Source organism: Melospiza melodia, chromosome 2 (assembly GCF_035770615.1).
Source record: "Melospiza melodia melodia isolate bMelMel2 chromosome 2, bMelMel2.pri, whole genome shotgun sequence".
Taxonomy (NCBI): domain Eukaryota; kingdom Metazoa; phylum Chordata; class Aves; order Passeriformes; family Passerellidae; genus Melospiza; species Melospiza melodia.
In genome coordinates this window covers 66,241,330-66,268,436 of record NC_086195.1, presented here as the reverse complement: position 1 = coordinate 66,268,436, position 27,107 = coordinate 66,241,330, and the positions used below count along the sequence as shown (strand labels likewise).

The 27,107-nt window shown below is 50.3% G+C and overlaps 1 protein-coding gene across 1 annotated transcript in view; it reads right to left on the bottom strand.

Annotated features, from left to right (window-relative positions):
- CAPN5 (calpain 5) overlaps positions 1-26,923 on the bottom strand; it is a 52,610-nt gene extending 25,687 nt beyond the window's left edge. The window contains exons 1-2 of the mRNA XM_063148689.1: positions 26,848-26,923; positions 10,894-11,070 (exon numbers count right to left, since the gene is read on the bottom strand). Of these exons, the coding sequence (XP_063004759.1) occupies positions 10,894-11,055 (162 nt within the window). The 5' untranslated portion in view covers positions 11,056-11,070; positions 26,848-26,923. The remainder of the gene's footprint in view (positions 1-10,893; positions 11,071-26,847) is intronic.
- Between the last annotated feature and the right edge of the window lie 184 nt (positions 26,924-27,107).

Below are 27,107 nucleotides of genomic sequence, written 5' to 3'. Positions count from 1 at the left end.
ATAAAAAAATTGTGTTGTTATATCTACTTTTGATCCATCCTTTTTCAGTTTAAAGCCATTATCCCTTTGTCCTGTCACTACAGGCTCTACTAAAAAATATATACTTGGCAGATCAGCTTCACACATATGGAAGGAGGGTAGGCTTGGCTGGGAATATCTACACCCTACAGAACTGTTTGTGGGGGCTTGTACTGCCTCAGTCAGGCATCCCTAATGCTCATCCACTCACAGTACCTCAGTGTGTACACATTTGTATTGTTATCAGCTCCCACACCATGCACAGGGCACTGGACACTCCACCCACAGCAAACAGGACTTGCTTGTGAAGGGAGGCATCCAAAAACACACGCTCCCCACAAACTCCTTGACTCAGTTTGTGAATCACAGCATCATGCAATGGCGTTTGTTCTGGCACCAGGAAGACTGGGGGCAGTGTTTGTATTGGCACCAGGAAGAGTGGGGACAGAGGCAAACAAGATCTAAAGGTCAGTTTGCAGGACCTTATCAGGTCCCTCTGCAGTTTTATCTTCCGGGTATCCAAAGTACAAAGGCAACCAAAAAAGGATAAATCAATGAGAGGTGGAGAGACAAGAGGCTGTGAGAGCACTGCACTTCCCCAGGAGCAGATGGAGAGGGACTGGAAGGAGAATGGCACAACTACAGAGACTCCAGACCTGTCATTCCTCCCACACGCCCTTTCCAGGGATGCACTCTTGGGAAGTCTCACCATTACTCCACCCAGAACTTCTTCAGTCTCTACCCAGCCAAGACTGATGCAGAGGCTGGCACAGCCTGGCTTTTAGCATCACCACTCATCCAGACACAGCCCTCCCCAGGCCATCTCTCCCACAGCAAGTGCTTTTGTCTGGTGGCAGAGCCGCTAAGGAAAAAAACCTCCCTGGATACCAAGAGCCCTGAGGGCTGCAGAAGTCACTGCCAAAGCAGGAAAGTCTTCACATGGCTCACTGACAAAACTGTGGATGGGATGCTCAGAGCAGTGAGAGGACATGTGAGGAAGAGGAAGGAAGTAAGCTCCCAAGGCTGTTTAACCCCTCTGACAGATAGACCTCTCTGACTCAGCACAGGGCTGCTGCCACCTTCACCCAAGTTCCCCCACCCTCCATCACATCCCAGTCGAGCTCTCCTACAGAGCTCCTTTGACCCCCTTCCCCTGGGAAGGACTTGCAGGGTGAACCAGCCCTGATTTGGCAGTATTGTGAGTTTAAAATACACCCACACCCAAAGTTTGCCCTCCCACATGGCACACCATGCTCTCAGTTGCTCCAACACCTTCAGTTGTGAGGTTTAACCTCAAGCAGAGGAACTGCTTGGCTTGAAACTGAGCATGAAGCCCCAGACCTGGAGGATCACGGGTATGAGGCACAAGTGAGGGACCACAAATCACAGGCAGGAGCCCTGAGGATGCTCCCTATCTTGCACCACTTTTGAGCCATCAGTCCCCACCCTGGAGGATGCAGAGGTGGGGCCATGCTCGTGGAAAGGGAGGAGCCTATCCAAGCAAGTCCTGCTGTGAAACACTACAGTATCTCAGGAGGAATGGTCCAAACCCAGCCAGTGAAATCCTGAGCAAGCTGATGTGGCCACGAGCTCAGCTGCACTGTTTCTGCCTCCAAAAAACATAATTCAGCAGCTGCTCTGCCGAACCCCAAATCCTGTGTCCTAGTGAAAGCCAATCCTCTAAAACAGGATTTAGAAATCTAAATTACGCAGGGGTTTTCTGTTGGTTTTGTTTGTTTGTTTTTAATTAACCAAAGAGCCAAGTTATTGATGGGAAAAGAAGAACTGGAAGCTGCAAAGGAAAACTACCTCCACACTCCATTGTGCATATCTCAGATCAAAATCTCCAAACTGCTTTTCTGTGGGGACACCTCCCACACCCCTTGAGCCATACTTCTCCCAGGGCAAGGAAATACCCTTTGGTTTGTGATTGTGTCCCATTCATAGCACCTCCATTCAAAAACAGGACTTGACCTCACCACAATCTAAATTAATCCCTGACTATGCAAAGATTATGAAAAATGAGGTTATCATGAGTTTAAGCCATTTAAAGAAACTACTTCCAGCCCACGCCTATTCTGGTTATTCATACACTGGGTGTAGCTTTACAAACAGAATCCTGTTTTATGAGAAAACCACCCTCTAGAGATGTGGAGTCATGAGCTTCTGCTAACTGGGAGAAGGGACATTAATTCTTATGTAACTCTGTCAGTGGCATTTGCATCAGACCACAGTCAAAATTTAACCACCCATGACCACTCTCCATTAAGATGGTCTGTTCATCCTTTTCCTTCTTGGGTGGGGACTGGGAGCAATGCACCACTGAGCAGTGGTTTCTTCACAAAGATCCAGAAATACCAAAGAAGCATTGTTTTACATTTCCACACTCACTCACTCACTCACTCACTCACTCACTCACTCACTCACTCACTCACTCACAAACTCACGCATTGCACACTCACACACACACTTACACTCTTTGTATTTTATTTTCCTTCTGCAAGAGGCAGCACCATGCCTGATCAAATCTTTTCAAGAGCTTCAGTGAAAGGCACTTGCTCCAGCAAGAACACCTGCCCTTAACATAGACAAATCACCCCAAAATCCCATCCTCTCTCCCAAAATCCCATCCTCTCTGAGGGCTCATAGATTAGAGCTCAGGGGCAGTGCAGAAACTCCCAGCCTGCACCAAGATTAAAAGCCTTGGCTGATTCAGAGCTTGCATCCAGCTCTGGGATGGAGGACATGGATCCTGCTTGCTGGAACAAGTCCAGAGGATGCTTGGAATGCTGAAGCAGCTCTGCTATGAAGATAGGCTGAGAGAGTTGGGGTTGTGCAATCTGTAGACAAGAAGGACCCAAGGAGACCTTAGAGCTCCTACCAGTGCCTAAAGAAGCTCCAAGAGAGCTGGACAGCGTGCATGAAGTAACAGGACAAGGAGGAATGGCTTGAATGGCTTTAAACTGAATAAAATCAAGCTTAAGTTAGAAAATAGAAAGAAATTCTTTCCTGTGAGGGTGGTGAGGCACTGGCACAGGTTTCCCAGACAAGCTGTGGATGCCCCATCCCTGGGAAAGGCTGGATAGGGCTTTGAGTGGTGAGGAACACATTCAGTGCAGGTATCTTGGTGAGCAGCTGCAGTTTGAGCTCTGGGGAGAGGGAGCCCAAGCCTGAGACAAGAGGCTGTGAACTGCTGACCAAGGAACAAAGGGCACCTGTGTCCCACCCATGTGACCTAGGAGACACTAGGAGACCCTCCAGGCTTTCCCATGCTTGGACTTTGAGAGGATAAAACCATAAGGTTTCCTTTGTTCGGGGTCCCTCCTCAGAGGCAGGCGCTCAGACTGTTTTTCTATCACTGCACCAAGATGAAATAATTTTAATGATCCAGATCTCTGAGGCTCTGTTCTGGAAAAGCTGGGGTCACAGTAAGGAAACCTGCTCTGCCCCTGAGTGCAGGGAGCCAAGTGGGGCACCCACTGTCTCCCCCTACAAAGGGGTCTTGGTCCCAGCGCAGGTGGGGGGAGTGTGACTGCCAGAGCAGCTCCGGGGTGGCTGCACAGGGAAGTTCCCTTAACACTGAGCAACCAGGTCCAGTGGAAGATATCTCTCCCATGGCAGGGAGGTTGGAACTAGGTGGTCTTGAAACCAAACCACTCTGTGGTTCTGCGATAAGCAGCTTTGTAATTGCTCCACAGGACAAATGTGCCCCTGTAGGACCCCAGAGCCCAGTCTGGGAGGGAGGATTTACACATTCCCAGCCATGGAGCTCAGAGGCAGTGGATGGCCAGGACTCCTTTCTGTGACACCCTCTGCTATTGTTCTGCTCTTCCTCATTACCAATACTGTAATTTCTTGTCACCAACACGCAGCTGCACTTAGAAGCACTAAGAAGCACGCCATGAATCTAATGCAGGGATTTTACCATCACTTTTGCTTTTAAGGCCGTGTCCTTCTGATGCTGAGGACAGAGCAGACTGGCTGGAAATTTCTTATCCCAGGCTGCACTAGTGCCAAGCAGCTTATCAACTCCAGTTCCCTCCAGGGCTAAGGGGGAGAGTGTGCTTGCCTGGCACCATGAGGCCGTGGCCCTGGGAGGATCTGGCGAGACCTGCTGGAACACAGCCAGGGTCAGCATCACATCTAATGGGAGCAGAGACCTTTTAAAAGAAGTGCAAATAAGAACAATGAATCTCTTGTCCATCCTTGAGGGATGGAGTAGCCTATGAATGGCTTAAAAAATGTAAAAAACAAGGTCAATTCAGAGATTGCATTAAATGATGATCAAATCTTTTCCTGGCAAGGAACAGCCAGACTGGCAATCATCTGCAGTTTTACTGAAAACAGCAGATAAATTAACAGGCAAGTGGCTCATAAATTCTTAAGACGAGAAATGCAAAGGTCTGGAAGGATTTTAACCCCTGTGATGGACCCCAGGCAGTCTGTTGACTCTGTTCAGAGGAGATGATCCCTCAGTCAATCCAGCAGCACAGAGGAGCCCCAGTGACAACACTAACCCCAAGCATTCTTTGGGAGAGACCAAAACTGAGAGAGACAGGCCAAGACACTGCAGAAAGCTCAGTAAAGACACCTCTGGAGCACAGCAGTTAGTATTTTAGTCTTTCTGGAAGAAACACCTCCAAGTGGGACACCAGAAGGTTTTTGCACCCAATTGCCATTGCCAGTGTAAGTGCCAATTGCCATTGCCAGTGTAAGTGCCTCTCTGCTAAATCTTGTGAACTTCAGAGAGCAAAGAACTGCAAGAACCTAACCTCTGTCCTCCCCATTATCTTCACTCTTGTGTTTCTGCCAGCTTCCCAGCCTGCACTACACACTGGGGAAACGACCTTTTAGTGCACAAACTTGTGGGCAGGGAAGTGCTGGTCCTGCTTTTAGTGAATTAGTTCATTGACTCCTTTCCCCTTCCAGGAAACCCCTAAGGGGATTGACTGTATAACCCTCATACAGCAAGAGAAAAGAGCTAAGTGCTTAATAATGTAAAGAAGAGTGGAGGTAAGAGATGCTCTCCCATTCTGCAGCATCTCCGCCAAAGACAGCAGCATCCAGTCCACGAGACAATGGACATAACATATCCTGCATGACAGGAAAAGGGAGAATGGCTTTAAGGTGAAATAGGGCAGATTTAGATTAGGTATTAGGAAGTAATTATTCCCTGTTAGGATGGTGAGATACTGGACCAGGCTGTCCTGAGAAGTTGTGGATGCCCCATCTCTGCAAGTGTTGAAGGGCAGGCTGCATGGGGCTCTGAGCACCCTGGTCCAGTGGAAGGTGTCCCTGCCTAAGGAACTAGAGGATCTTTAGGATCCCTTTCAACTCAAACCATTCTATGATTCTGTGAATGGACATAACCCCTATACACAAGTCATAGTAGATATATACCAGGAAGGCGGGGAATGGCTATTGAAAAATCCTTTTGTCTTGGCTTCTAAAACAAGATTTCTCTTGTCTGTCTGGGAAAAAATCTCAGGGCTGTGACTGGGAGCATGTCTCCCCAGTGCCATACTAGGGCTGAAAATGCCATGGTCCTAGTGCCCTAAGATCTCCTGCTTCCATAATTTTTCCCAAAACACCTGGCCTGTCTTTCTCCCCCCATGACTACTCTCTCAGGCTTTCCCCTCCAAATGACATTGCCCTCATCCAGGCAAAATAGCATTACCATTTTGCAAGAATCTACCTTTATGCTCTTTAATCAGCGACAATCTCCCCTGACAATTAATTCCTGCAGAGCTAATTCAGCACTTGCAACTAAATACTGGAGAGAGATAAAAATACTGAGAAACAGGTATGGAGGAAAAAACTCTTTCCCTGAAGATTGGGAGGGTGTACACTTCACCCAAGAGAGTTTCTCTGGTGGTTGCAACCATCCAGGCTTGAACTCACAGTGCAGGGATGAGCTCAGGCTCAACAATGACCACAGGTGACCTTGAGCCACCCAGTCACTGTGACACTGCTTGGACAGGAATACACTCAGCACACAGCAGCCCACCTGCCTCCCAGAATAGGGAGGAAAACACCATCTCCATGCTCAGCCTTGCTCCCTGGGAAGAGCTGAAGGACCAGAGCATGCAACTCATGCAGTTCAACATCACACCTGTGCATGATGTAAGCTGAGAGATGCTCTCCCATCATGCAGTACCTCCTCCAAAGACAACAGCATCCAGTCCAGGAGACAATGGATGTAATATATTCTGCATGATAGGACAAGGGAGAATGACTTTAAGGTGAAACAGGGTAGATTTAGATTAGGTATTAGGAAGAAATTATTCTCTGTGAGAGTGGTGAGACACTGGACCAGGTTGTACTGAGAAGCTGTGGATGCCACATCCACCAGGCTTCATTTGCTTCCCACGGGTGCAGGGATGCCCAAATTTGTGCTGGCTGGTGACTCATCCCAGCAGCAGGTCATAGCTTGGCAGGCTGAACCTGAACCCAGTGTCCTCCTTGCTGCAGAGAGAAAACAAGCCCTGGGTAAAGCCCAAAGGTGTTAAAGGCAGACCCTAACCAAAGCCTGCAGCAATCCCATGGCATCATGGAAGCACTCTGTATCCAAGGAAAGAACTTGGGACAGTGATGATTAGAAGAGATTAATTCTTTCCCCACAGGGTGGATGAGTCTCTTCTACCTTACACCATCATCGTTTTTTCCCACAGGGGATCAGCAGACACAGCAGATGCCCCAAATCTCCCCGTATTTTTGCCATCCATCCTGCACCTCATTCACCCCCTTCTACTCATCTTTGTGCCACCCCTTCTTATTTACCCACCTCCCAGCCATCCAGACCAGCTCACCCAAAGCACAGACCAAACCTCTCACTTCCAAGGTGCGCTGCCAGCACTCCTGTCCCAAAAGGAGAGGGCAAAACTCAGCTTGAGAACCAGGCCGAGATTTCCACAGAGAGTGGTACTGCTTGCTGGATACAGATTTCCCTCTCCTTTGCACAGCAACATACAGAGCACAAGGGAAAGAAGTTTCAAGCAAGGTGTTGGGATTTGAGCTAAGCCCAAAAGCTCTGTTTCACTTCTAATGCAGCAGCCGAGCGCTGCTGCCAAAAGGAGCTGCTGATGCTGCCTGAGTGATCTCCACAATCTGCTTTGGCAAGGCAACGAGCAGCCAGCTTTGTTTTTAAGTGGATTCACTACACAGGGCTGTCCAGGACCCCCTTCCCTGCCCAGGCTGATGCTGTGGTTTGCCTCCCTCCGAAGCACTCCAGTAATTGGCTTCCTGGCCTCGCCGGACGCATCACAAAGGCGTCCAGCAAACAACCACCGGAGCCAAAACACGATTAGAGGGCTCAAACAGCTGCTCCCTCTGCAAAGATCTGGCATCCAGAGCAGGGCCGGAGGCCAAGGAAAGCAGGGAGGGAGGGAGGACACCCTGCTGGAAATAATAAGGCTGAGCCTGTTCCAGGAAAGGCTGCAGTGCCGGATGCAGGAGGAAGTCGAAGCAAAACAGCCTGACCAGGGAAGGGACCAGAGCTGTTCCTCATCCTCTCCCTTTCCCCTCTGCCCACAAAAACCACAAACAAAAGGGAAAGAACTGCAGAGATTGGGGGTTTTGTTGTTTTGCTGGGGTATTTTTGCCAAAGCAGCCTCAAGCTTTGGGAGTGCATGGAGGAACAGGGAGGATGCTGGAAGAACAGCTGGGGAGGCAGAGATGCACACACGGAGGATGGACTGTTTAGATCCGTGCTAGCACCACGGAAGGATGAGGAAATGAGATCCTGCCTCTGCCAAAGCACATTCCCAGCACCCCAGCGAGTTCACTGTGGTTGCTTTTCACATGCAAGTGCTTTATCTGAAAAATCACAGAATGGTTTTCATTCAGAAGGACCTTCAAAATCACCTCGTTCTGACTGCCCTGCTGTGGCCAGGAACACCTTCCATTAGACCACATTGCTCAAAGCCCATCCAACCCGGCCTTGAACACTTCCAGGAATACAGCAGCTACAGCTTCTCAGGGTACAATTTATCTCCTAAGTCTGATTTCTTTCCGTAGATCACAGATGACAACTTTTCTGAGAAAGCAAGTGGTTGTTTTTAATAGTGGACGGCATTTATTTCCATTCTCCACCCACTCTGTTCTCACAGCAAAGCCAGAGACACTATGAGCTCTTATGTTTTATCACAGTTTTAGCTCAAGCACTCCAGAACAACCCATGGCCATGGCCCTGAGAGATAAAAATGTGTGCACACCATCCCTTCCCTGTAAACAGTATTCCTGGGACTGGGGATTCCATTTCCTGGTAAGGCAATCCCCAAAACAGCATCTGCCAAAAGCTGGGAGTATCACTACTTGTTTTTTTCTGAAACAGATTTAAATGTGATTGCCTAAGATAAGATTTGCTGGTTGTAATTGAAACAAGATGTTTCTGTGGTTTAATAAATGCACCATGCCATTCAATAGCACACAAGCAGAACAGTTGATTTAAGCTTCATGGACATTTTGGACTCTACTGAATCCTGCATTAACTTGGAAAAGCTGATAGTGATTGCTTTCTTGCAGAAGATGCTGGGATTTTTCCTGGACTCCCTCCCTTGGAAAGCCAGTATGAATTCAGGCAGAATCAGGTCCAGCAACTAAAAATGTCATTTTGCATTTTCTGCTGGCACAAAGCAATTCTCCCTGTGAAATTGAGTTACTTTTGCTGAAATGAACAATTGAGAGAAAGAACATAGAGAAATGCTTTTGAGAAAGAGGTTTCTCGAAACTTCAGCAGCAAACAGGGCAGGTGTGAGCTCATATTCTTTTTTTAATGGTGATTCTGTGGTCAAGGCAGTTGAGTAGGTTGGATCAAACAATCCTACCAGACAGAGGCATCATGAGTCTGCCACTGCTGAGCATGCATTCCTTCTGGCACCCAAACTGCTGGCAAAATTCCCTTTATCTGGTGCACAGGCAGCAAAACAAGGATCACCTCTGTGCCTTGTTAAGCCACAGAACCTTGCTGGCACATGGGACCCACTTCCAGCTTCCATTCCCACTGACAGCCCATGCCATAAAGAGCCCTGGCCCAACATTCTATGCTAATTGCTTCAATGATCCCCTCCTACCCAAACCGTTCTATGATCCTATGAAACCGCAGAGCTGGGTGGCTGGAAAAAGTCTGAATTCACTCTCTGTTTCAGCAGGGATGGGTCTGAACTAGGTGAGCATGACACCTTGCAGATGAGGTTCAGAAAGCTTTCTTGGCTTTCACAAACTCATGCTCTGCAGAGCAAGGCAGCAAAAGGATAATACCCGCCTGAACACCAAGGGCTGCAAGTGAGATGAAAGGCAGAAAAGCAGATAGAGAAAAGCTCTGAGATGCTCAGCAGAACACAAGGAATCTTTGTCCCTCTGCAAAGGGATCCCACCCTCTGTCTCTAGACATGGGGCTGAAGTAATATATGTGACCTGACTGCAAATCAGCAAGGGAGTATCAAATAGATCCCCACCTTTTAGTCCCAGAGAAAGTTGTTTAGAAAGTCTCAGCTATCACCTGCCTGCTATATAAATGGGATGTGCACAGTGTGTTCATGCTGGCCCCCACAATGAGACCAAACCATGTCAGCCGTGTGTTCAGAAGGCAGCTGTGCACAAAGCCTCTTTTCCTTCCAGCAGACAAGGGGAACAAATCAAAACAGACACAGGGCTTTGCACAAATCCTGTGTCCAGGCAGAGCTGGAGTGGAAGACACAAAGGCAGAGCAGAGGGAAGCGAGGTCTCCTCCCACAAGGAGCCCAGTGGGATGCTGGAGGGCTCAGCCCCTCTGGCCACACAACAAGAGTCAGTTCAGCTCCCTCTCTCCCTGCACACAAAGCCTTTTGTACACCCCCTCCGGGCTGCCCTCGCCCACACAGACACAGCACTGTCTTGGGCAAGGCCAGATGATTTTCTGGGCTGTCAGCGGCGGCGAAGACAATGACAGCAGCTCAGGCACCCCCACAACACTCAAATGCCACCAAGCCACGTGTGGAAAAGCACAGGCTGGGCAGAGAGGGCTGCTGCTCCCCACGGGGAGGGAAAAAAACCCTGGTGTGTGAGATGCTGGGATACTGCCACTCCCTAACCACAATTATCACAGCTCCCTGGGACTCCGTGTGCTTCGTGGCAGTCAGAGCACTGCACTCGTGGGCAACTCCAAGCAGACAGCCATAACAAGACATACAAATTCCCCATACTGCCCGCAGGTCCTGATATGTATCCTTTGGGCTGGCACTGAGGACAGCAGAAGAGGGACTGGCAATGCTGGGGACAGGCAATGTCATCCCCAGCCTCCTGCAACCTGCCTTCACGACAGACACAGCAGCACAGAGGTTTTTGCACAGAAGAGGAAGGATGGGTATAACCACCCTCTCCCCCAAAGATCCCAAAACCATCTCACCTACCCAAAGCTTATCTTCTTTTCCCCTTCCAAATGGACCATCAAGAGTATTCCAGTGGAACGTGTCCCTGTCCTTGGCAGGAGGATTGGAACTAATTCTTTAAGGTCTCTTCCAACTCAAACCATTCTGTGATTCAGAGATAACACTCTGCCTTGCTGGACCCGCCAGCCTTACAGGAGTACACAACACCGACCCAGCTGCAAACCATCTCTCTGGTTTATGCATGGGGGAAATGAGTCACAGAAAAGCCTCCTTTGCTCTTGGACCTCACTGGATGCAGAGAAGCTTGGACCTAAATGCAGGGGGTCTGCCTGGCACCCTAGAGGCTCACAATATCAGGTCTGGGTAAATAAATAAATGTTGCTGGGGAGAGGAGATGTCGACTGGGGCTTGACAGCCTCGGTGAAGGGCGCACTGTGCATTTTTAGGGACACCTGAGAGCAGAGATGGTAGGAAGCAGTGCTGAGGGGCAAGGAGATGGGGCACTTACTTTGGGTCGCTTCCACTGGATGCCCTGAATCCTCGACTTGTAGAAGAGGGAGTCATCGTTGGCAGGGAAGAGCGGGTCCTCGAAGAGCTGCTTCCGCCGCTGGCACTCCTTCTTCAGCGAGGCGTAGCGCTGGTTCTCGTAGGGCTTCACTGAGGAAAACATCCTTCCCCACCGGCTCTGGAGGACAGGCAGAGCAGCAATGAGATGGGCCATGGGCTGCCCAGGGACACTCAACCCTCCTCTGCCACTCTTGAGTGGCAGCACCAAGACATGGTGGCTGAAGACAACCAGCTCGGAGCCCAAGCGTACCTTGTTGATGCATCGGGGTTGGGGACTCCCATTTATCCCCCAAGCTGGCCAAACGACACCAAACCAGGCATAGCAGTAGATAATAACTGGTGCCCTGCTTCCAAACAAATTTTTAACTCATTTGGGAAAAACACAGCCCTCAGAGGCAAAGGAGGAAAAGACACCCCCTGCAAGATGGGTGTGCACAGCTGTGGGGGCTGAGCCCTACCCAGAGCTACCCCATCACAGAGCCTCAACTCACAAAACTGTGCATTTCATGATTTTGTCAGAGACACCAATTTCTCAGCAGACTTTATCAGATCGGTTTTTAATTAAAAAAAAGGTCTTCTGGCAGAGCACTGCGTGTTTCTGGATTAATTATTCTTTCCTGACAAGCGTCTTGCTTCCAGAGCAGAGATGTGCATTTAGCAACCCACACAACAGCAGGAAACCATTGCTCAAATGCCCCCCAGAGAGAGCTCAGCACTTCTCCACCACCCCTGCCTTTCAGTCACTGGTACCAACCCCTTTGCTCAGGCACAAGGAAAAGGAGTGCTCTGCATAGCTCCCCACTACCTAATCACCGACTCCTTCCAGAACTCCTTCCGTAAAGTTTCTCTGTATTTATTTTTAACAGCTATGTACAATCCTTATCTCTCCCCAAAATGGGATGTCCTTTTTCAAAAGCTGGCCATTAGTGACCTCTGTCTGGAAATATCTAGTGTGGTTTCCTAAAGAAATGGGAATGTTTGTGCTACATAACCATGGAAGCATGGAATCACTGAGGTCAGAAAGGACCTCTAAGGTCACCTATGCCAATCATTAACCCAGCCCCGCAGCACCAAGCCCACCGCTAAAGCATGCTCCTAAGTGACATAATCCCAGCTTTAGTCTCCAACACGGTAAATCTAAGGGTGCTCCATCCAGTGGGTGGATGCATCCAGCAGGCTGACCTCTCATCCCTCCTGGTGAGACATATAGAAACCATATGCTTGCTGTGGTATCACAACACGTGGTGGGATAATGAAGTTGTGATAATGGCTAATCAGAAGCAGCTAATTTGTAAACACCCAAAATCCCAAGGATTATTTGATCACTGATGGTTGGCACCAATTTAAGCAGCAGTGTGATATCCCATGTTAATGAGCCACTAGGATTAGCAGCAGGAAAGTAGGTGTCTGAGAGCTAACTAATGCCCATTCTGATGATCCAGGAGCATTGCCCACCCAGCCAGCCTTCTCTCCTCTGGGAGAGACAAAAACACTTCACTTATGGAAAGCTGAAGAGCAAAGCACAGGTTTTAATTGACAACATTTATCAGCTTGATTAGCAGCACAAGTGCTCATCACTCAGAGCTTAAGTGAACCCAAAATAATCCCCTTGCTGGCTGCTCCACAGGTCTGTGCTACTGAGGAGGAATTGCAAAAGCAGCTCGTGGGGATTTTCTCCCTCCCATCAGTACCAGATGCTTTGTAGCATCCCAGATGATACAAAGAGGCCCAAGTGGATCACCTACCCTCAGAAAAGCCTTAAAAATAAATGGCCTGATATAAACCTATAGCCATGATATTTTCTGAAAAATCCTTTCCTTAAGATTTTTTCTCCTGAGAAGCTGCGAGGCCTCAGGAACAAAATGTAAACAATGGTTATCTGCTGCTGTGGAATGCAACAGGTGGATCTGTGATTGGTCTCATGTGATTATTTCTAATTAATGGCCAATCACGGTCAGCTGGCTCGGACTTTCAGTCCGAGACACAAGCCTTTGTTATCATTCCTTCTTATGCTATTCTTAGCTAGCCTTCTGATGAAATCCTTTCTTCTATTCTTTTAGTATAGTTTTAATATAATATATATCATAAAACAATAAATCAAGCTTTCTGAAACAAGGAATCAGATCCTTGTCTCTTCCCTCATCCTCAGACCCCTGTGAACACGGTCACATAAACCCCCAAATAATACACCAAATTTACTCCTTGTGGAAAGGCTGGCAGCCTCACTGAGCAGTCAGGGAATGCACCCAGTAGTCCAATCCACCCTGCTAAGAGGGCCAGGGAAGGCACTGGCCTTCAGATCTCCAGCAGAAGAAGGGGTGAAAAATAAGGGAGATTTACCCAGAGAGGTCATGGGGACATCTGGCACAGAACAAGCTGCTTTTGAGTGACAGTGAGGCCAAGACCTTCACAGTGATGGCGCTCAATGCTAAAGAGACACAGGGAAAGCAGCAGTGCTGGGAAAGGATGGTTGGCAACTGCCTTCTGCAGGAATACAACAGGCTGAGAGAGGAGGAAGGTGCTGTTAGCTGACTTGCGAGATGAATTGCTTGGACTGGTGCATGAACTGGGCTGAGAGACATGAGAGGATATTTCCATGGGATCTTGTGCAGAAAGAACCAGTGGGATTAGGAAGGGAGCCTGGAAGGGTAGGGAGGAGGGAGGTCTGGTGCCTTTCTAATAGCCATGCTCAAGTTAAAGGCAGGAATTATAGGTTTGATGTAGGAGATGCTGGATGCTTCTCTGCAGCCTGTACCATGGCCAAGGGCTGGCACTTGGCTGCTCATTCATAAAATTACTGCTACACCCTGCAGCTTGGAGCTGTGCTTTCCAGTGATCGCTGCAACACTGACTTTCACAAGACACCCTGTGCAATGTCCATCCCTATGAGAACAGGGTGGCAGTCATCTCAGCCAAGGAGTTCCAGCCTTTCTGATGCCCAGATCTGCCTGAAATTTGCCCTGCAATCCCACCCTACAGTGACTGTCACCTTGCCAGCCATCTGTCCTCGCTGCAGGGCTACTCTCACATGACAGCCTCTAGATGGATTTGAGTTGCAAAGGAAATGCCAAGCAGAAGGGGAAGGGACACTGTTCAGGATCATTTAGAAAAACAAACAAATAATAAATAAAACACCTTGCAAAATAATTAAAAGGAAGGGGCAGAGGGAATGTTCTTAGGGCAGCGTTAAAATTCATTACTCTCTCTAATTTGCAGCATTTCATGCTTACCAGGCTGAACTTCACCTCTGCCACGTTAAAATGCCCAAAGGCTGTCTAATTACTCTTTGCCTTCTTGGACCAAGCTCAGCTGCTCCAGGAGCGCAAGAAGTGGGTGTTTTCATGCCTGATTTGAATTAACAACTCTACACTTGCATATGCACGTGTTTGCCTGTGAGCAGGGAGGGGAATCTGCACTCACCGCTCAGCACGAATTTTTATTAACAGTGGTCCGATCCCCACCTCAGTCCTGCCATGAAGGAGTTAAACAAAAAACCACTTTGTTGGAAGACTGAGCCAGATTTATGACTCAGGGGTGTTGTGCACTCCCCTTTTCACCTCCAGCATCACCCAGGTGCTCCAGCTCCTGCCAGCTGCTAACAGCCATGGCTCTAAGAACTGCAACAGGGAGAAGGATTGAAAGTGTTTGCACTGGCCAGGACCAAATGCCTGCTGAAAGGCTCTTCCCTCCTCCCCTCCAAACATCTTCCTCTCCTTGCCTTCCAGCTCAGAGGCTCCTTGGGTGGCTGGCATGGGCTCACCAAGCTTGTGCTATGCAAGGCTGCAGTCTGGCCAGGAGCAAAGCCTCCTTGCTTGCAGATCCTACAGGTGCCTGCCTCCAGGTCAGACAAAACACTTTGTTCCAAAGGACAGGATCTGCTGCTCGTCAGCTGTGTTCCCACTAAACAGGAGAGGGCTTTGATATCACATTGCAAAGCAGAGGATCAGCCAAGGAGAAGACAAAGCAGGAACCAGGCATGTGGTTGCACAACCCTCAACCAGGTGAAATGTTATGGGGCTCAGTAGTGGGGTGTTCAGAGCAGCAGGCAGGCTTTTTATAAATATGTTATTTAAATAATTTTTTACAGCCTCCTTGGGTGTTTCTGTTGACAGACATGTGGCAACATCAGGGTTATCCTCTCACCTACCAACACAGAAGTCCAGCTCAGCAGAGGAAACCCTGCTGATGCAAGGGGAGCTTTACACACTGTTTCTCCACGGCTCAGAGAACAAGAAGAAGAAGCAGTTGAATTGCCATTCACTGTTTACACTGAACATAAGATAAGCACTCCACACCTCTTGGCCAACAACTCTATGCCAACCATGAACAAAAAAGCCTCGAGTCATCTTAGAATGACAGAATGGTTTGGGTTGGAAGGGACCTTCAAGATCCTCTACTTCCAACCCTCCCCACACAGCTCCTCTTGGCAACCTGTGCCAGTGTCCGTGCCATTCCCAAAGCCCTTTCCCACTCCCAGCTGTGCATGCACCTAGGTTTGCTTTGGACCCCAAATGGCATGGCCCAGAGCCAGCAGCACAGTGCAGCATCCTGCATTAGCAATGCCCACGGGGAGGGGAAGCTGAAACCACACTGATGGAAATCAGAAAACAAGACATCATTTCTTCTCAAATTGACTGTGGTTAACCAGGGAAGCTAATTCCCATGGGAAGTTACAGGTAGCTCGTGTCCAGATGTTTTTGAGCACAGTTGGACATCTTTACAGAGCAGCTGCTTTAGCCAAAATGCAAATTACTGAACACTCACAGTGGTTACTTGCTGAAACAAAACTGTTGAAGAACAGAGCACTGAATATCCCCTTCTGGCCTTTATCTCTTTTCTTCATCAGTTCATATCTCTGTTCTCATTTAAGAGCTAAAGGGGAAATAATAATTTTCACTCTTAATTATGTTTATATCAAGCTCTGATTTTAATCAGTGATTTGCTACAGCACAGATGGCATCCAAATCAGGACACCTTAACACGGCACCTTTCAGCCTGAGGGTTAATTTTGCATGAGCAACTACAGGGACTAGCTGCTCCCCCTCAGAAACTCAGAATGGTAGATTTAGCCCCCAAAAAACATCCTGGTGGGGCTAAGGGTTGTTTGTTCTAAGTGAGTAAACCCTCTGGCTTTTTGCAAGCATATAAGTAGAGCAAATGCTCCCTGATGGATCCTCCTCCTCCATGAAGCAGGAAAAAGCATCACTCTGCAGAGATCCTGGTCCCTTCAGCAAAGCACTCCAAGACCTGCAAAGGAAGTTGCTGTCTAACAGCTGGCTATTACTGAAAATAAACTCAAAAAAAATGTCCTTTTGACAAGGGCATGTAGTGATAGGACAATCTGGAATAGCTTTAAACTGAAAGGGAGTAGGTTTAGATTTGATATGAGGAAGAGATTCTTCCCTGTGAAAGCGGTGAGACACTTGCACAGGTTGCCCAGAGAAGCTGTGGCCACCCAATTCCTGGAAGTGTTCAAGGCCAGGCTGGATGGGCTCTGAGCATCCTGATCTAGTGGAGGGTGTCCCTGCCCATTGCAGGGGGTTGGAACTGGAAGGTCTTTAAGGCACCTCCAACCCAATCCATTCTACAGTTGTATGAACCAAGAGCAATCTTTCATTAAAAAGCGCATTTGCACCCGGGCCAGGGAAAGGGCAGGGTCACACATCCTGGCAGAAAGCTGCTGCAAGTGACTCCATATCACCAAAACGTGCCTGGCTGTCAGCATCTGCACAAAATCAGCTGCAGATAAGATGTCACATTTGGAGGCTGTTTCCGGCAAGGCACAGGGATCTTTATCACACTCGCTTTATTTCCTCTGGATTTTTTTCCACCAGAACATCACTCCTTTGTTGCTTAACAGCAAAATGATAGCACAGGGACAGACATAGCTAGTCAGCAGGTTTGCATGTATGTGCAGGATTGGGATATTTTGTTCCTGGGAGGGCCAGGGTTAACAGGGGGGTCTGGGCATCCTTGAATACCGATCTCCTTTAGGAGCCAGCCGGGTGTGCTGACCAGGAGCTCCCTTTCTGCTCGGATGACTCACACTGGGACAGAGGCCTTTGACTGGGGAGTTCCTCATTCCTTGTAGCTGTGAGTCATGCTTGCAAACAGGGTCAGATGTTGGAGCTGCAGGAGAAGAGGCAGCCCCACACTGGGAACGCTCTCATAACCCTGTGCTGGCTCCAGCTCTGCCTGGCCAGAGCTCTGCACACAAATGGGGCTTGTGGCACCAGCCAGACCAGCCCTTCCCTCAGCACAGGCTCTAGGATCAGATGGGACCAGGACACACGTCTGAAAGCGTCCTGACACAGGAAGGAGTAACAAGATCAAAGCAAAGCTGGTGGCAGCCTCTCCCACTGGACCAGAAAATGCAGGAGGCTGGAGGGATGCAGGAATAGCAGGGAGAAGAATGAAACAACAGCAAAAGGTGGTGGCAGAGAGACAGACCCAAAAGCAGTGGAAAGAGCAAGGCAGTAACATGGCACCAGGCAGCCTGAGGGAAAGCAGAGATGGGCTGAATATATTCACCACTCAGGGCCCAGCTCAGCCCAATCCATTTGTGGTTTGGGGAGAATGAAGAAGCTAAGTTGTGGGTTTCCTTCCACATGCTGTTTGGTCCCTCACCCAGCATTACTGCTTGCGTGATGTTAGGCTTGTTTCCCAGGTCACAGAAGGGTTAAAAACCCCAGGAGATCACCAGGAGCTGCAGGACGAGTAACAAAAGGTGAATTAATAGGCCCTGCCAATGCCAAGTCCCTGGAGACAGCCATGACTTCACTAACCCCTCATGCCTCAGCACACCCTGACCCTGGTTAATAATTGTAAGGAGCAGCACAGGGCCAGCAACACCAAAGCACTCCCAAGCTCACTCAGCAGCCAGTGCAGCTTCCAAAATAACACCTTTGTGCAGGAGAAGGCAGGAACCTTCTCCAGCACATGACACTGCTCACACAGAGCAGGTTTTCAGGCACTGGAAAAATACAGCCTAGGAAGAGCAGACTCACACACACGGAATCGAGCCTCCTGCACTCACGGTCATCCAGACACATGGCTCCTGCCTAGCCCAGGAGGGCTGTCACCCCACATGAGGATCGTGTTGAACACAAACCACACACCCTATGAGGACACAGAGATGCTGTGCCCTTCTCAGCATCCATTTTGATCACCAGAAGAGGAGGGGAGAGGATGCTATCTTTGCAGGTTTGGACTGAGAACGTGTTTTTATTATTTATTCAGCATTTCTAATTGAACAGCTAGACCTGCTCCTTTTAAATCCAGTCACACTGACTCCAGTGGGAGCCTTGCACCACATCAATACACTCACACTGGTTTTCCTGCCAGTTGAGCAAAAAAAATTATGGTCTAAAGGCAGGCCTGTACCTTTATGAGGTGGAAAGAGGGAAGGACTAGGACGGAAGAATAACAGGGCATTACTTGATGTAGCCATGTGTGCCTTTTTCTTGGGCATTATGGGTGACAGAGGTGTTTATTTAAGAGGTTGAGGAACTGGAAAATCCATTCAGAGAAGTCATCATCAGTGCAGATAAAATGCAGCACGTCTCCATGCAAATGCTCTGCCTTCAATCGCTTCTGCAGCCTCTGGGATGATTAAAGCAATTGAACTTCAAACACGAATTGGGGAGGAGCAGAGGAGATAACGGGGCTGCAGCTACTCTGGGAGAGTGAGGAGAGGCAGCTGGATCCTCAAGATCATCCCTGCCAGGCTAGCTGGGATGTTTGTCCTTCTGGCTGACCCAGAGCATCCTTCCTGCAGCTTCAGCCCTGACCACTTCACAGCGTGCCCCTTCTCCCTCTGGAGCCTTCAAGGAGAGGATGGATGGGGCGTGTGGGACGTGTGCCTGCTCATGGCATAGTACTGCAATGAGATGGTCTTCGGGACCCTTCCAACCCAAACCATTCTGTAACTCCATAACAACACCATTCCCAAGGCAATGGGTTTCTTCTCTCTCCATCACCTTCACCCCTTGCTGCTGGCAGAGCCCAAAACTCCATCTCCACAGAGGCCCAGAGGTACAACCAAGTCCTTCAGGTCTCCTCTCGAGAGCTCCTGGCCATTCCCAGAAATGTATCCCTTGACCTGCTCCACTTCAAGGAGGATAGGAACATCTCCTGCAATTCCAGATGATGGAGGCAACCCAAATGCTTCTGACAATAGGCTCCACACCACAGGTTTCATCCCAGTCCTACAGCTGCTGGCCTCAAGTCAGGTCTCAAACCTCTGCCAAGACTCCCACCTTTTGCTAATAAACCACTTCAGGATTTTCTCTTTGCCTGACCCAAACCTGAATCAAAGCACCAAGGCACTCTGTGAACAGGTCCAAGAAGGCACAAAGTCCACTTCAGACTTGGGTCCTCCCTCCTCAGTTTTCTCTTTGACAGGCCCTCAACCCACTTGCTAGTCACTTCCCAAAACCCACATCCTATAAATTCCAAAGTCACAATAGCAAATATGAGACCACACGTGGGTACTGACTCATAAGAACATTCTCCTTGTCTGTAAAACTTTCAGGATTGACCAGCAAAATCTGCTGGGTTAAAATTTAATTTTACCTCCTTTTCCCTCTCTCTTAACTGAATTTTTCTTACTGTGACTATTCTAAATCATCATGAGCACAAAAGTAATATTTGAAGGCTTGCAGCAACTGATAGTGCTGCTGCTTTTGAACAGGTCTCTCTTAGGCAGACGGGACCACCTCAAATCTGTGAGATTTATTAGAAATACTTGCTATTGGATCCACTCAGCTCTTACAAGCTGAAAGGTCTGAATGCAAGTTCCCACTGTCTTAATTTGAGCTCTTCAAACTGTTTCTGCCTTGGATGCTGCAACTCCTCCAACCTCCAGCCAGCTTTCCCGCCCCATTATTCCTTCATTTCAGCAGTGCTGCCCTTCTTTAAACACAGAGGTAGGAGTTTGCCATACAACCCTTGGAGCAGAAAGGCTGCTGGTTTCTTCTGGCCAGGGGCTGGGCATAAACTTTCCCCTTCCTTCAGGGAGATGGATACAGGCCACAATGCTGGGCACTGCATCCACTCTGTGTTCCAGACACAGAGTAATGGAATGGTTTGGGTGGGAAGGGATCTTAAAGGTCATCAAGTCCAACACCTTCTGCCATGGACAGGTACACCTCTCACTTTTCAGTGAGGATTCCTCCTCTTATGAAGACCTATTGCTTTGTGGCAGCCCAGCAAGGCTGGTGCTTGCTCCTGCTGCCATGGCTGGCAGCCAGATCCATCACCCTGCTCCCACCCAAACAAAAATGCCCACCACTGCTCTGGGGTCTGTCTGGATTCCCTGCATGAAGACAGCCTGGCTTGCCCTCAGGAGGAGGCTCAGAGCATGTTCCTAACCCTTCTGAGCAGCAAGCAGAGAGTGTGGGCTGAGCACAGCGCTCTGGGATCACGAGTAAGCCCCTTCCTCCTCTCCAGACACTGCCCTGCCCCAAGCTCTGCATCTCTTCAGACACTGATGTTGCAGCAGCTCCCGGCTGGAGCAGCAGTCTGGGAGCATGGATGAGATGCACCCTGTGACACAGGGAGGGGTTTCACTCCCCTGCACGGGACAGGACCCTGGCACAGCCCGTGTCAGATGCAATAAATCACGACTCCCCTGCTCCTGCACGAAGACCTGCCCGGATCCAAAGGCAACACTTGCTGGGCAGGCAGCCAGCGCTCACCATCCCCATCCTGCACTCATGCAGCAGTGCTAGCCTGGCTCTGAGAAAGTAGAGTTTGCAGCTGCAGCTTTTATCAAATCAAGGCTTCCCCTTGCTCAGCAGAGAAATCACCTCCCTTAATCACCCCTAAGCAATCCTCACAGTATTTACACATGCTCAAACAACTGGTAGGACCAGCTCTTCAAGGATTTGGGAGCAACAAGCCTGCAAACATTTCATAGGACGCTTTTGATTATCAGGGTGTGCCTCAGAAAATATAAAACAAATGAAGCCCAAACCCAGAGAGACAAACAGACATGCATCCTTCATCTCTATACAGGACAGGAGGAAATGGTGGAACAGCCCAGGAGGGGCTGTGAAGGGATGGAGTCAACCAAAGCCACCTGCATCCTGCACCATGGAGTCAGGGGAGCTCAAACCAGTGGAAATGGGATGAAAACTGGGTCAGAGGGTGCTTGCTGCAAGGGAGGGATGCCTTTTGTCACCCAGAGAAATCACTGTATGGATTGTTTGGAGATGTAACCAAAAGAACTCCAGCAACAAGCACAAAAACATGAGGCAACATGGCTTAAGGGAAGATAATGCAGGAGCAGAGCTGGAGCTTTGCCCTTTTCACCAGGAGCTCAGAGAGACCTGCTGCTGCCTGTCGTGCTGTAGCTACATTGGAAGCAATATTCTGGGTACCTTTCATGGTCTGCCACAGCCCTGTTTGATAGCTATGTCTAGGTCACAGGATAACCCTTGAAGGAATCAACCAAGGCTGCAGTCTCCCTCACGTAAGGATGAGCTGCAGCCAGGCAAGGAGAAAATTTTATAGAATCATGAAACCACAGAATGGTTTGGGTTGGAAAAGACCTTACAGATGATCTAGTTCCAACCCCTCTTTGAGCAGGTTGCTCAAAGCCCCATCAAACCTGGCCTTGAACACTGCTGAGGATGGGGTATCCACAGCTTTACTGGGTGACCTGTGCCAGTGCCTCAACATCCTCACAGGAAAGAATTTCTTCCTACCATCTAATCTGAACCTGCTCTCTCCCAGTTTGAAGCCATTCCCCCTTGTCCTATCTCCCCATGCCCTTGTAAAAAGTCTCTGCTCTCTTGCAGCCCCTTTATGTTCTGGAACGTGCTCTAAAGTTTCCTTGAACCCTTTTCTTCTCCAGGCTGAATAATTTCAACTCCCTCAGCCTGGAGAAGAAAAGGGTTCAAGGAAACTTTAGTGGAGGTGCTCCAGCCCTCTGACTGTCTTCATGGCCTCTCCTGGTGTCTTTCCAACATATCTGTCTACTGCTGGGGGCTGTGATAAGCTGGGAAAGTCTCTGCATGGTATGGAGAAGGAGCCCTCTCCCACAAATCATTTCAGAGCTTCACATTAAGGCTTCCAGCCTCCCAGCATGGGGCAGACTTTAGGTGGTTGGGATGCTTTATAGTCCCCTCTCCCTTTAACCTTGGTTCCCAATGGATGGAAGTCACAGGACAGGAGGGAACAGAGCTGATGCTCAGATGGATGGTGGAATGACTAAAACTGGTCATTTCTGCACAAGGGCAAACCAAGGGGCGGGGAGAGCTTTTCTCTGCCAGAAGAGTATTTTAAGGCAAAATGCATCAAAGTGTTATTGAACTGGGACACAAAAGCTGCAGGCAGGGGCTTAGGAGCTCAGTCCAGCCCCTCTGAAGGGCTGGACCAGGCCCAAAGGAGCCAGGCTCTGACCTAGATGCTGCAAACCCCGCGGGCTCCCAGCACGGCTTTGCAGGGGTATCATCTGTCACATCTCCAGTCCAGGAAGATCCCCAAAGCATGAGGATCTGCAATTTTGGCTGAAAAACCAATGCATCATGCAGAAAAACAAAAACTGTGAAGTCTCCTTGGCCACAGAGTGGAGCAGAAAGGATTTTTTCCCAGAGAGGGTGAAAAACTCAATGGCAACCATTCCTGTTTCCCTCCATGACCTCAAGAAGTCATCCCCATGTCTCCTACATGGTGCCTCCTACAGTGCAGGTGGATGAAAATTCTCCATGGTCTGAAAGGGAGAGCTCAGAGCAGGTAAAGGGTTAACGCAGCCAGACAAACATAGCTTCCATGAAGCCACTGGGTCTGTGTCCCTTTTCTGCAGTGCCCAGAGCCTGGCCCTTTCTCCCTGGGTAATCAGCTGGAAGTGAGCAGAGCCGAGTGATCACCGCCCCTGTTCCCCACCCGTGACAGTGCCCCCGGGACTGGGAGATGCAGGAGCCCTGTCTGGGCCTCATTCCCCACCCGTGACAGTGCCCTCGGGGCTGGGAGATGCAGGAGCCCCGTCTGGCCCCAGCAGGCCAGCACAAGCCCACTGCCGGGGCCTTGTGCCCCACAGCCCCTCAGAGGAGCAGCTGAAGGTGAAGGCATGAAGACATAAGTAAGTAAACAGTGCCCAAGCGTGCCCTGCCCCACCACGGCATGAGCAGAGGGCAACAAACACCTCTGGGTGGGCTGAGGAGGCTTCTCCAAGGAAGGGGTTTCACCTCTGGACATCTGCAGAGAAAGGACTTGACAACTCTGGAGATTAGCGAGGAGGAAGAGAGAGAGCCTGATCCCAGCCTTCAAGGCACAGCTGCATCCTTCTCCTTCTCTCTGTATTAACCTGATGCTGCCCTGCTTGGAGAGAGCATTAGGAGAAGAATCTTGGCATCTCTGGACAGCCAAAAATATCCAATAATTAATGCACAAGTGTGAGCAGATTTAGAGGATGCACTCGTTCTTCATATCATCATCCCCCAGCACAAATACTGCCTAAATTCCTCTTGGGATCAGAGCCAAAGCCTTTTTTAAAGCATGGATGCTTTGTTATTAATCCGTGCAGCAACCAGGAAAGGGAGAGATGGATTCATTTTATTGAGGCATAATCAAAGACAAAAAATATCTCAGCTGGGCATCATCTGCTTCATGGCTGGTCTGGTCCCACATCAGGAAGATGGTGAGACCTGCTTGGCTAACACAGCCCTTCCCAAAGGAGACACCGGGACAGGGTGTCTGGACCACAGAGTCCTGCCCTCCCACACTGACAAATGCTAAGACCTCCTTGTATCACAGCCAAGCACCTTGTAAGAGAGGTGACGTGCTCTAATTCACACCCTCCTACTCTCCTCTGGTGTGACACAGTTGCAGAGCCTCTAGACAAGCCTCCTAAGCTAAACTGAATGAATTCACACCCCAGCACCAACACTGCCCTCAGTTTAAATTGCTCTTCTGCCTGCCTGGAGCTCACCCCTTGGATATATTTGGAGTCAGCAAGCACATCCTCTCTCTGCCTTTGTTTCGCTGGGCTTGGCTTTTATAGCCTCGTATAATAGCTCTCCATCCCTCTGAGCTGCTTCAGAGCCCTTTTCCCTGCACCTGCTCCAGGCTGAGTTAATCCCTCTCAAGCACCAGATCGAAGAGCCTGGTCCTTCCACGTTAACTCTTCCGTGCCCATGTCCCACAAACACCCTTTGCCTGTTTCCCTTCACCTTTTTGCAACACCCCCAGGGGCACCCAGGACCAAAGCAGCCCTGAACCCCCAGTCTCAGCTATCCCAATACGATTCAATCTCTGAACACAGCACAAAGACCAGACGCAGCGTGCCCCAGTGTACAGGCTGGTGTACAACTTAGGGGCCAGCCCCATAGCCTGAGCTCAGCTGTTGCCCTCTGGCCGAGCACCCCATCCACCTCTCAGCTTGGTTTTGCAGGCAGATCTCAGCATGAAAAATGAGAATGAGCTCAGATCCTCCCTTAAAGGCTTTAAGCAGATTTAAGCTCTGCTGCGTGGGCTTAATCTGTCCAGCAGTGCCCTTTGTCACCTCCCCCAGCCCCCCCTGGCAGAAATCTTCTCCCCTGACATACTCCCACATGCACCGTGTAAACTGCCAGCACATCCAGGTAAAGGAGACCTGGAGCATCTCCTTTCCCCAAAAATGAGAGCACAGCTACAGGCCAGTCCCCTTCAGTAATAGTTCTGGGTTTCCATCTCCCTCCACCTCAGAGGCTTGAGAATACCCATGGCAGTTGTCAATCACCAGCTGAAAGCTCCCCTGAACAGAAAATGCCGTGGTGGACACAGCAGCGGGGCAGGGATTTTCTCGGGCTTGTGGCCATGTCAAAGCCACACCTCAGTCATTCCATACAGGGACTGGGGTGCTGATGACAGGGAGCAGGCTGGACTTGAGTCTGCCACAAACCTGACTGCCTTGGTCACATCACTCACATCACTTTGCCCCTATTTCATGTGTCACTGCTTTGCAGATGGCATTATTCCTTCTGCGTGTCATCATGGTGTCCTTACAACATGACAAAGGGACTTGATTTCTACTCTGAGCAGGGCCTGCTAGAGCAAGCCCTGCTGGCTTCCTCAAAACCTGCTTTTCCTTTCACTCATGACTTGATCCTTAATTCTGGTGCCAACAAGAAAGTTTTCCCCAACCAGTTCTGGCACATGGCTGCTGGCAAGCACCAGCCACCGAGCGAGCCAGCCCCCACGCACACAGCAGCACCTGTACACAGGCACCCGTGCAGGAGGGGTTCAGACCTCACATCCCACTCCTAAGGGTACAAAAAGGGTTTCTGAAAGAGCATCTCTCGCTCCCCCTTGGGTTTTATAACCCCACTGCCTGGGTCATGGGCTGGAGCTGAGCTCCAGGTGATTCACATGAAAGAGCTGCTTAAATAAGCAGGAGGCAGCTGATGTTCCTGGGAAGAGCAGGTGGAAATAGAACCCACCAGGACAGATATGCCTGTAGCAATATATTGCACTGAGCAGGAGTGAGTGGTGAGCACTTGCATCAGGCTCTGCACCTCCATTCATGCCTGACTCTGCTGCTTTTCCCCTGCCCTAGTCCTTGCTGCCCCAAGGATGCTGCCAACAGGTGACTCCTGCTCTCACCTGTGTCCCAAAATTTGTTCCTCCTCAACTCACTGCTACCCTGAGCAGCAGGGCCAGCCAGGCTCCCTGCACCTTGGGCTACCCACTCTCCATGTGCAGAGCAATGGGTGAAAGATGCAGCTCCAGGGACCCCGTGTTGCCTTCCCTCCAGTTTAACAGCGGTTCAGCACGCTTGGAACTCAGGCTGACCCGGGCAGGAGGATCCATGAAGATATAAGATGGGATGGAGATAAAAGGTGCCCTGGGGAAAGCCTGCAGCAAGGTCCTTGCTGGATGCAGAAGACAAGCAGCTGAGGATTTAAGAGCATTCTCCACCGCACACTGAGCTCCCTGCTCTGCTTCCAGCTCCATTTGCTGTGGCTGCACTCCCCACCAAGCTCAGAGCTAGCACAGCATCCAGGCAGAAATGGTAACTGGTGATAAATAACTGGTTATCTATCCAAGCACCACACAGGCTGGATCTGCAGAGCCAGGCGTGCAGCCCACACTCACCTGCAGCCACCAGAGTGGGAGGTGAGGGACAGAAGACCAGAGCCACATCCAGTGGGACACCCTCTGCCAGAAAGCACCAAGCTGGTGTCTCAAGCTCAAAATAGCATGTTTCAGGGAAGGGAGGAAAGACTGGTATTTGGGAAATCCAGATTCCTATCTCAGCTTGGAAACCCCAAAGCCATCAGTATCCTGCACCCCAGCAGCGAGTTAGCCTTTCTTGAGAGCAGGAGCTCTCTCTCGCCTAAACTTTCCAGGAGACTTTCCAAAAGCCCTGTGTTTGTCCCAGAAAAATGGAACAAAGAACAATACTGAAACCTCAGGATTTTTTCTCAGCGCAGAAATCCTGCTGCTCTCCAGCCAGCACCCAGGCCTCGGTGCTCAAAGTTTCTGTCCAGCCCAGCTCCACAAGCTGAACTGGGGGGCACTTGTGGGGTTTTAACCATCCGGGACGCAACTTTCCCATGCACCACGCCGAGTACCCCGACTTCAGCACCCCCAAACACCGGCGCTCACACCAGCGCTTGCTGAAGGCAAAGGCAGCAGCGTGCTCCGCGCAGGGGAGGCGCAGGGCGCCCGCTTCGGGCTTTTTTCCCCAAATCCCTTTAGGCATTGGGCACACACACGCTCGCACACCAACACACACGCCCCCACCCCGGAGTGCAGCTGCTGCGCTGCTCCCAAAGCCACAGGTGCCCCCGAGCATCCCCCGAGGACGCGGCGGGACCCCGGGCGGGGCGCGGAGCCGTCCCCCCGCGGCGGGAGCAGCGGCGGGGCTGCAGGGACGAGCCCCCCTTCCCGGGGCCGGGGGGCGCCTTACCTGCCCGGGGCTGGAGCGGTGCCCGGTGCCCGTGCGGTGCCGCCGCTCCGGGCGCGCCGCTGCCCGCAGCGCTTCGCCTCCCGCAAGCACCGCCCCGACGGGCGGGCCGGGACCGGGACCGCGCCTGCGCCCCGCGCTCCGGGCGCCACGGAACCGGCACCGGGGCACGCCGCGGAACCGGCACCGGCACTGCGAACGGCACCGGGGATGGGAACCGGCACCGCGAATGGGAACCGGCGCTGGGATCGGGAATGGGAACC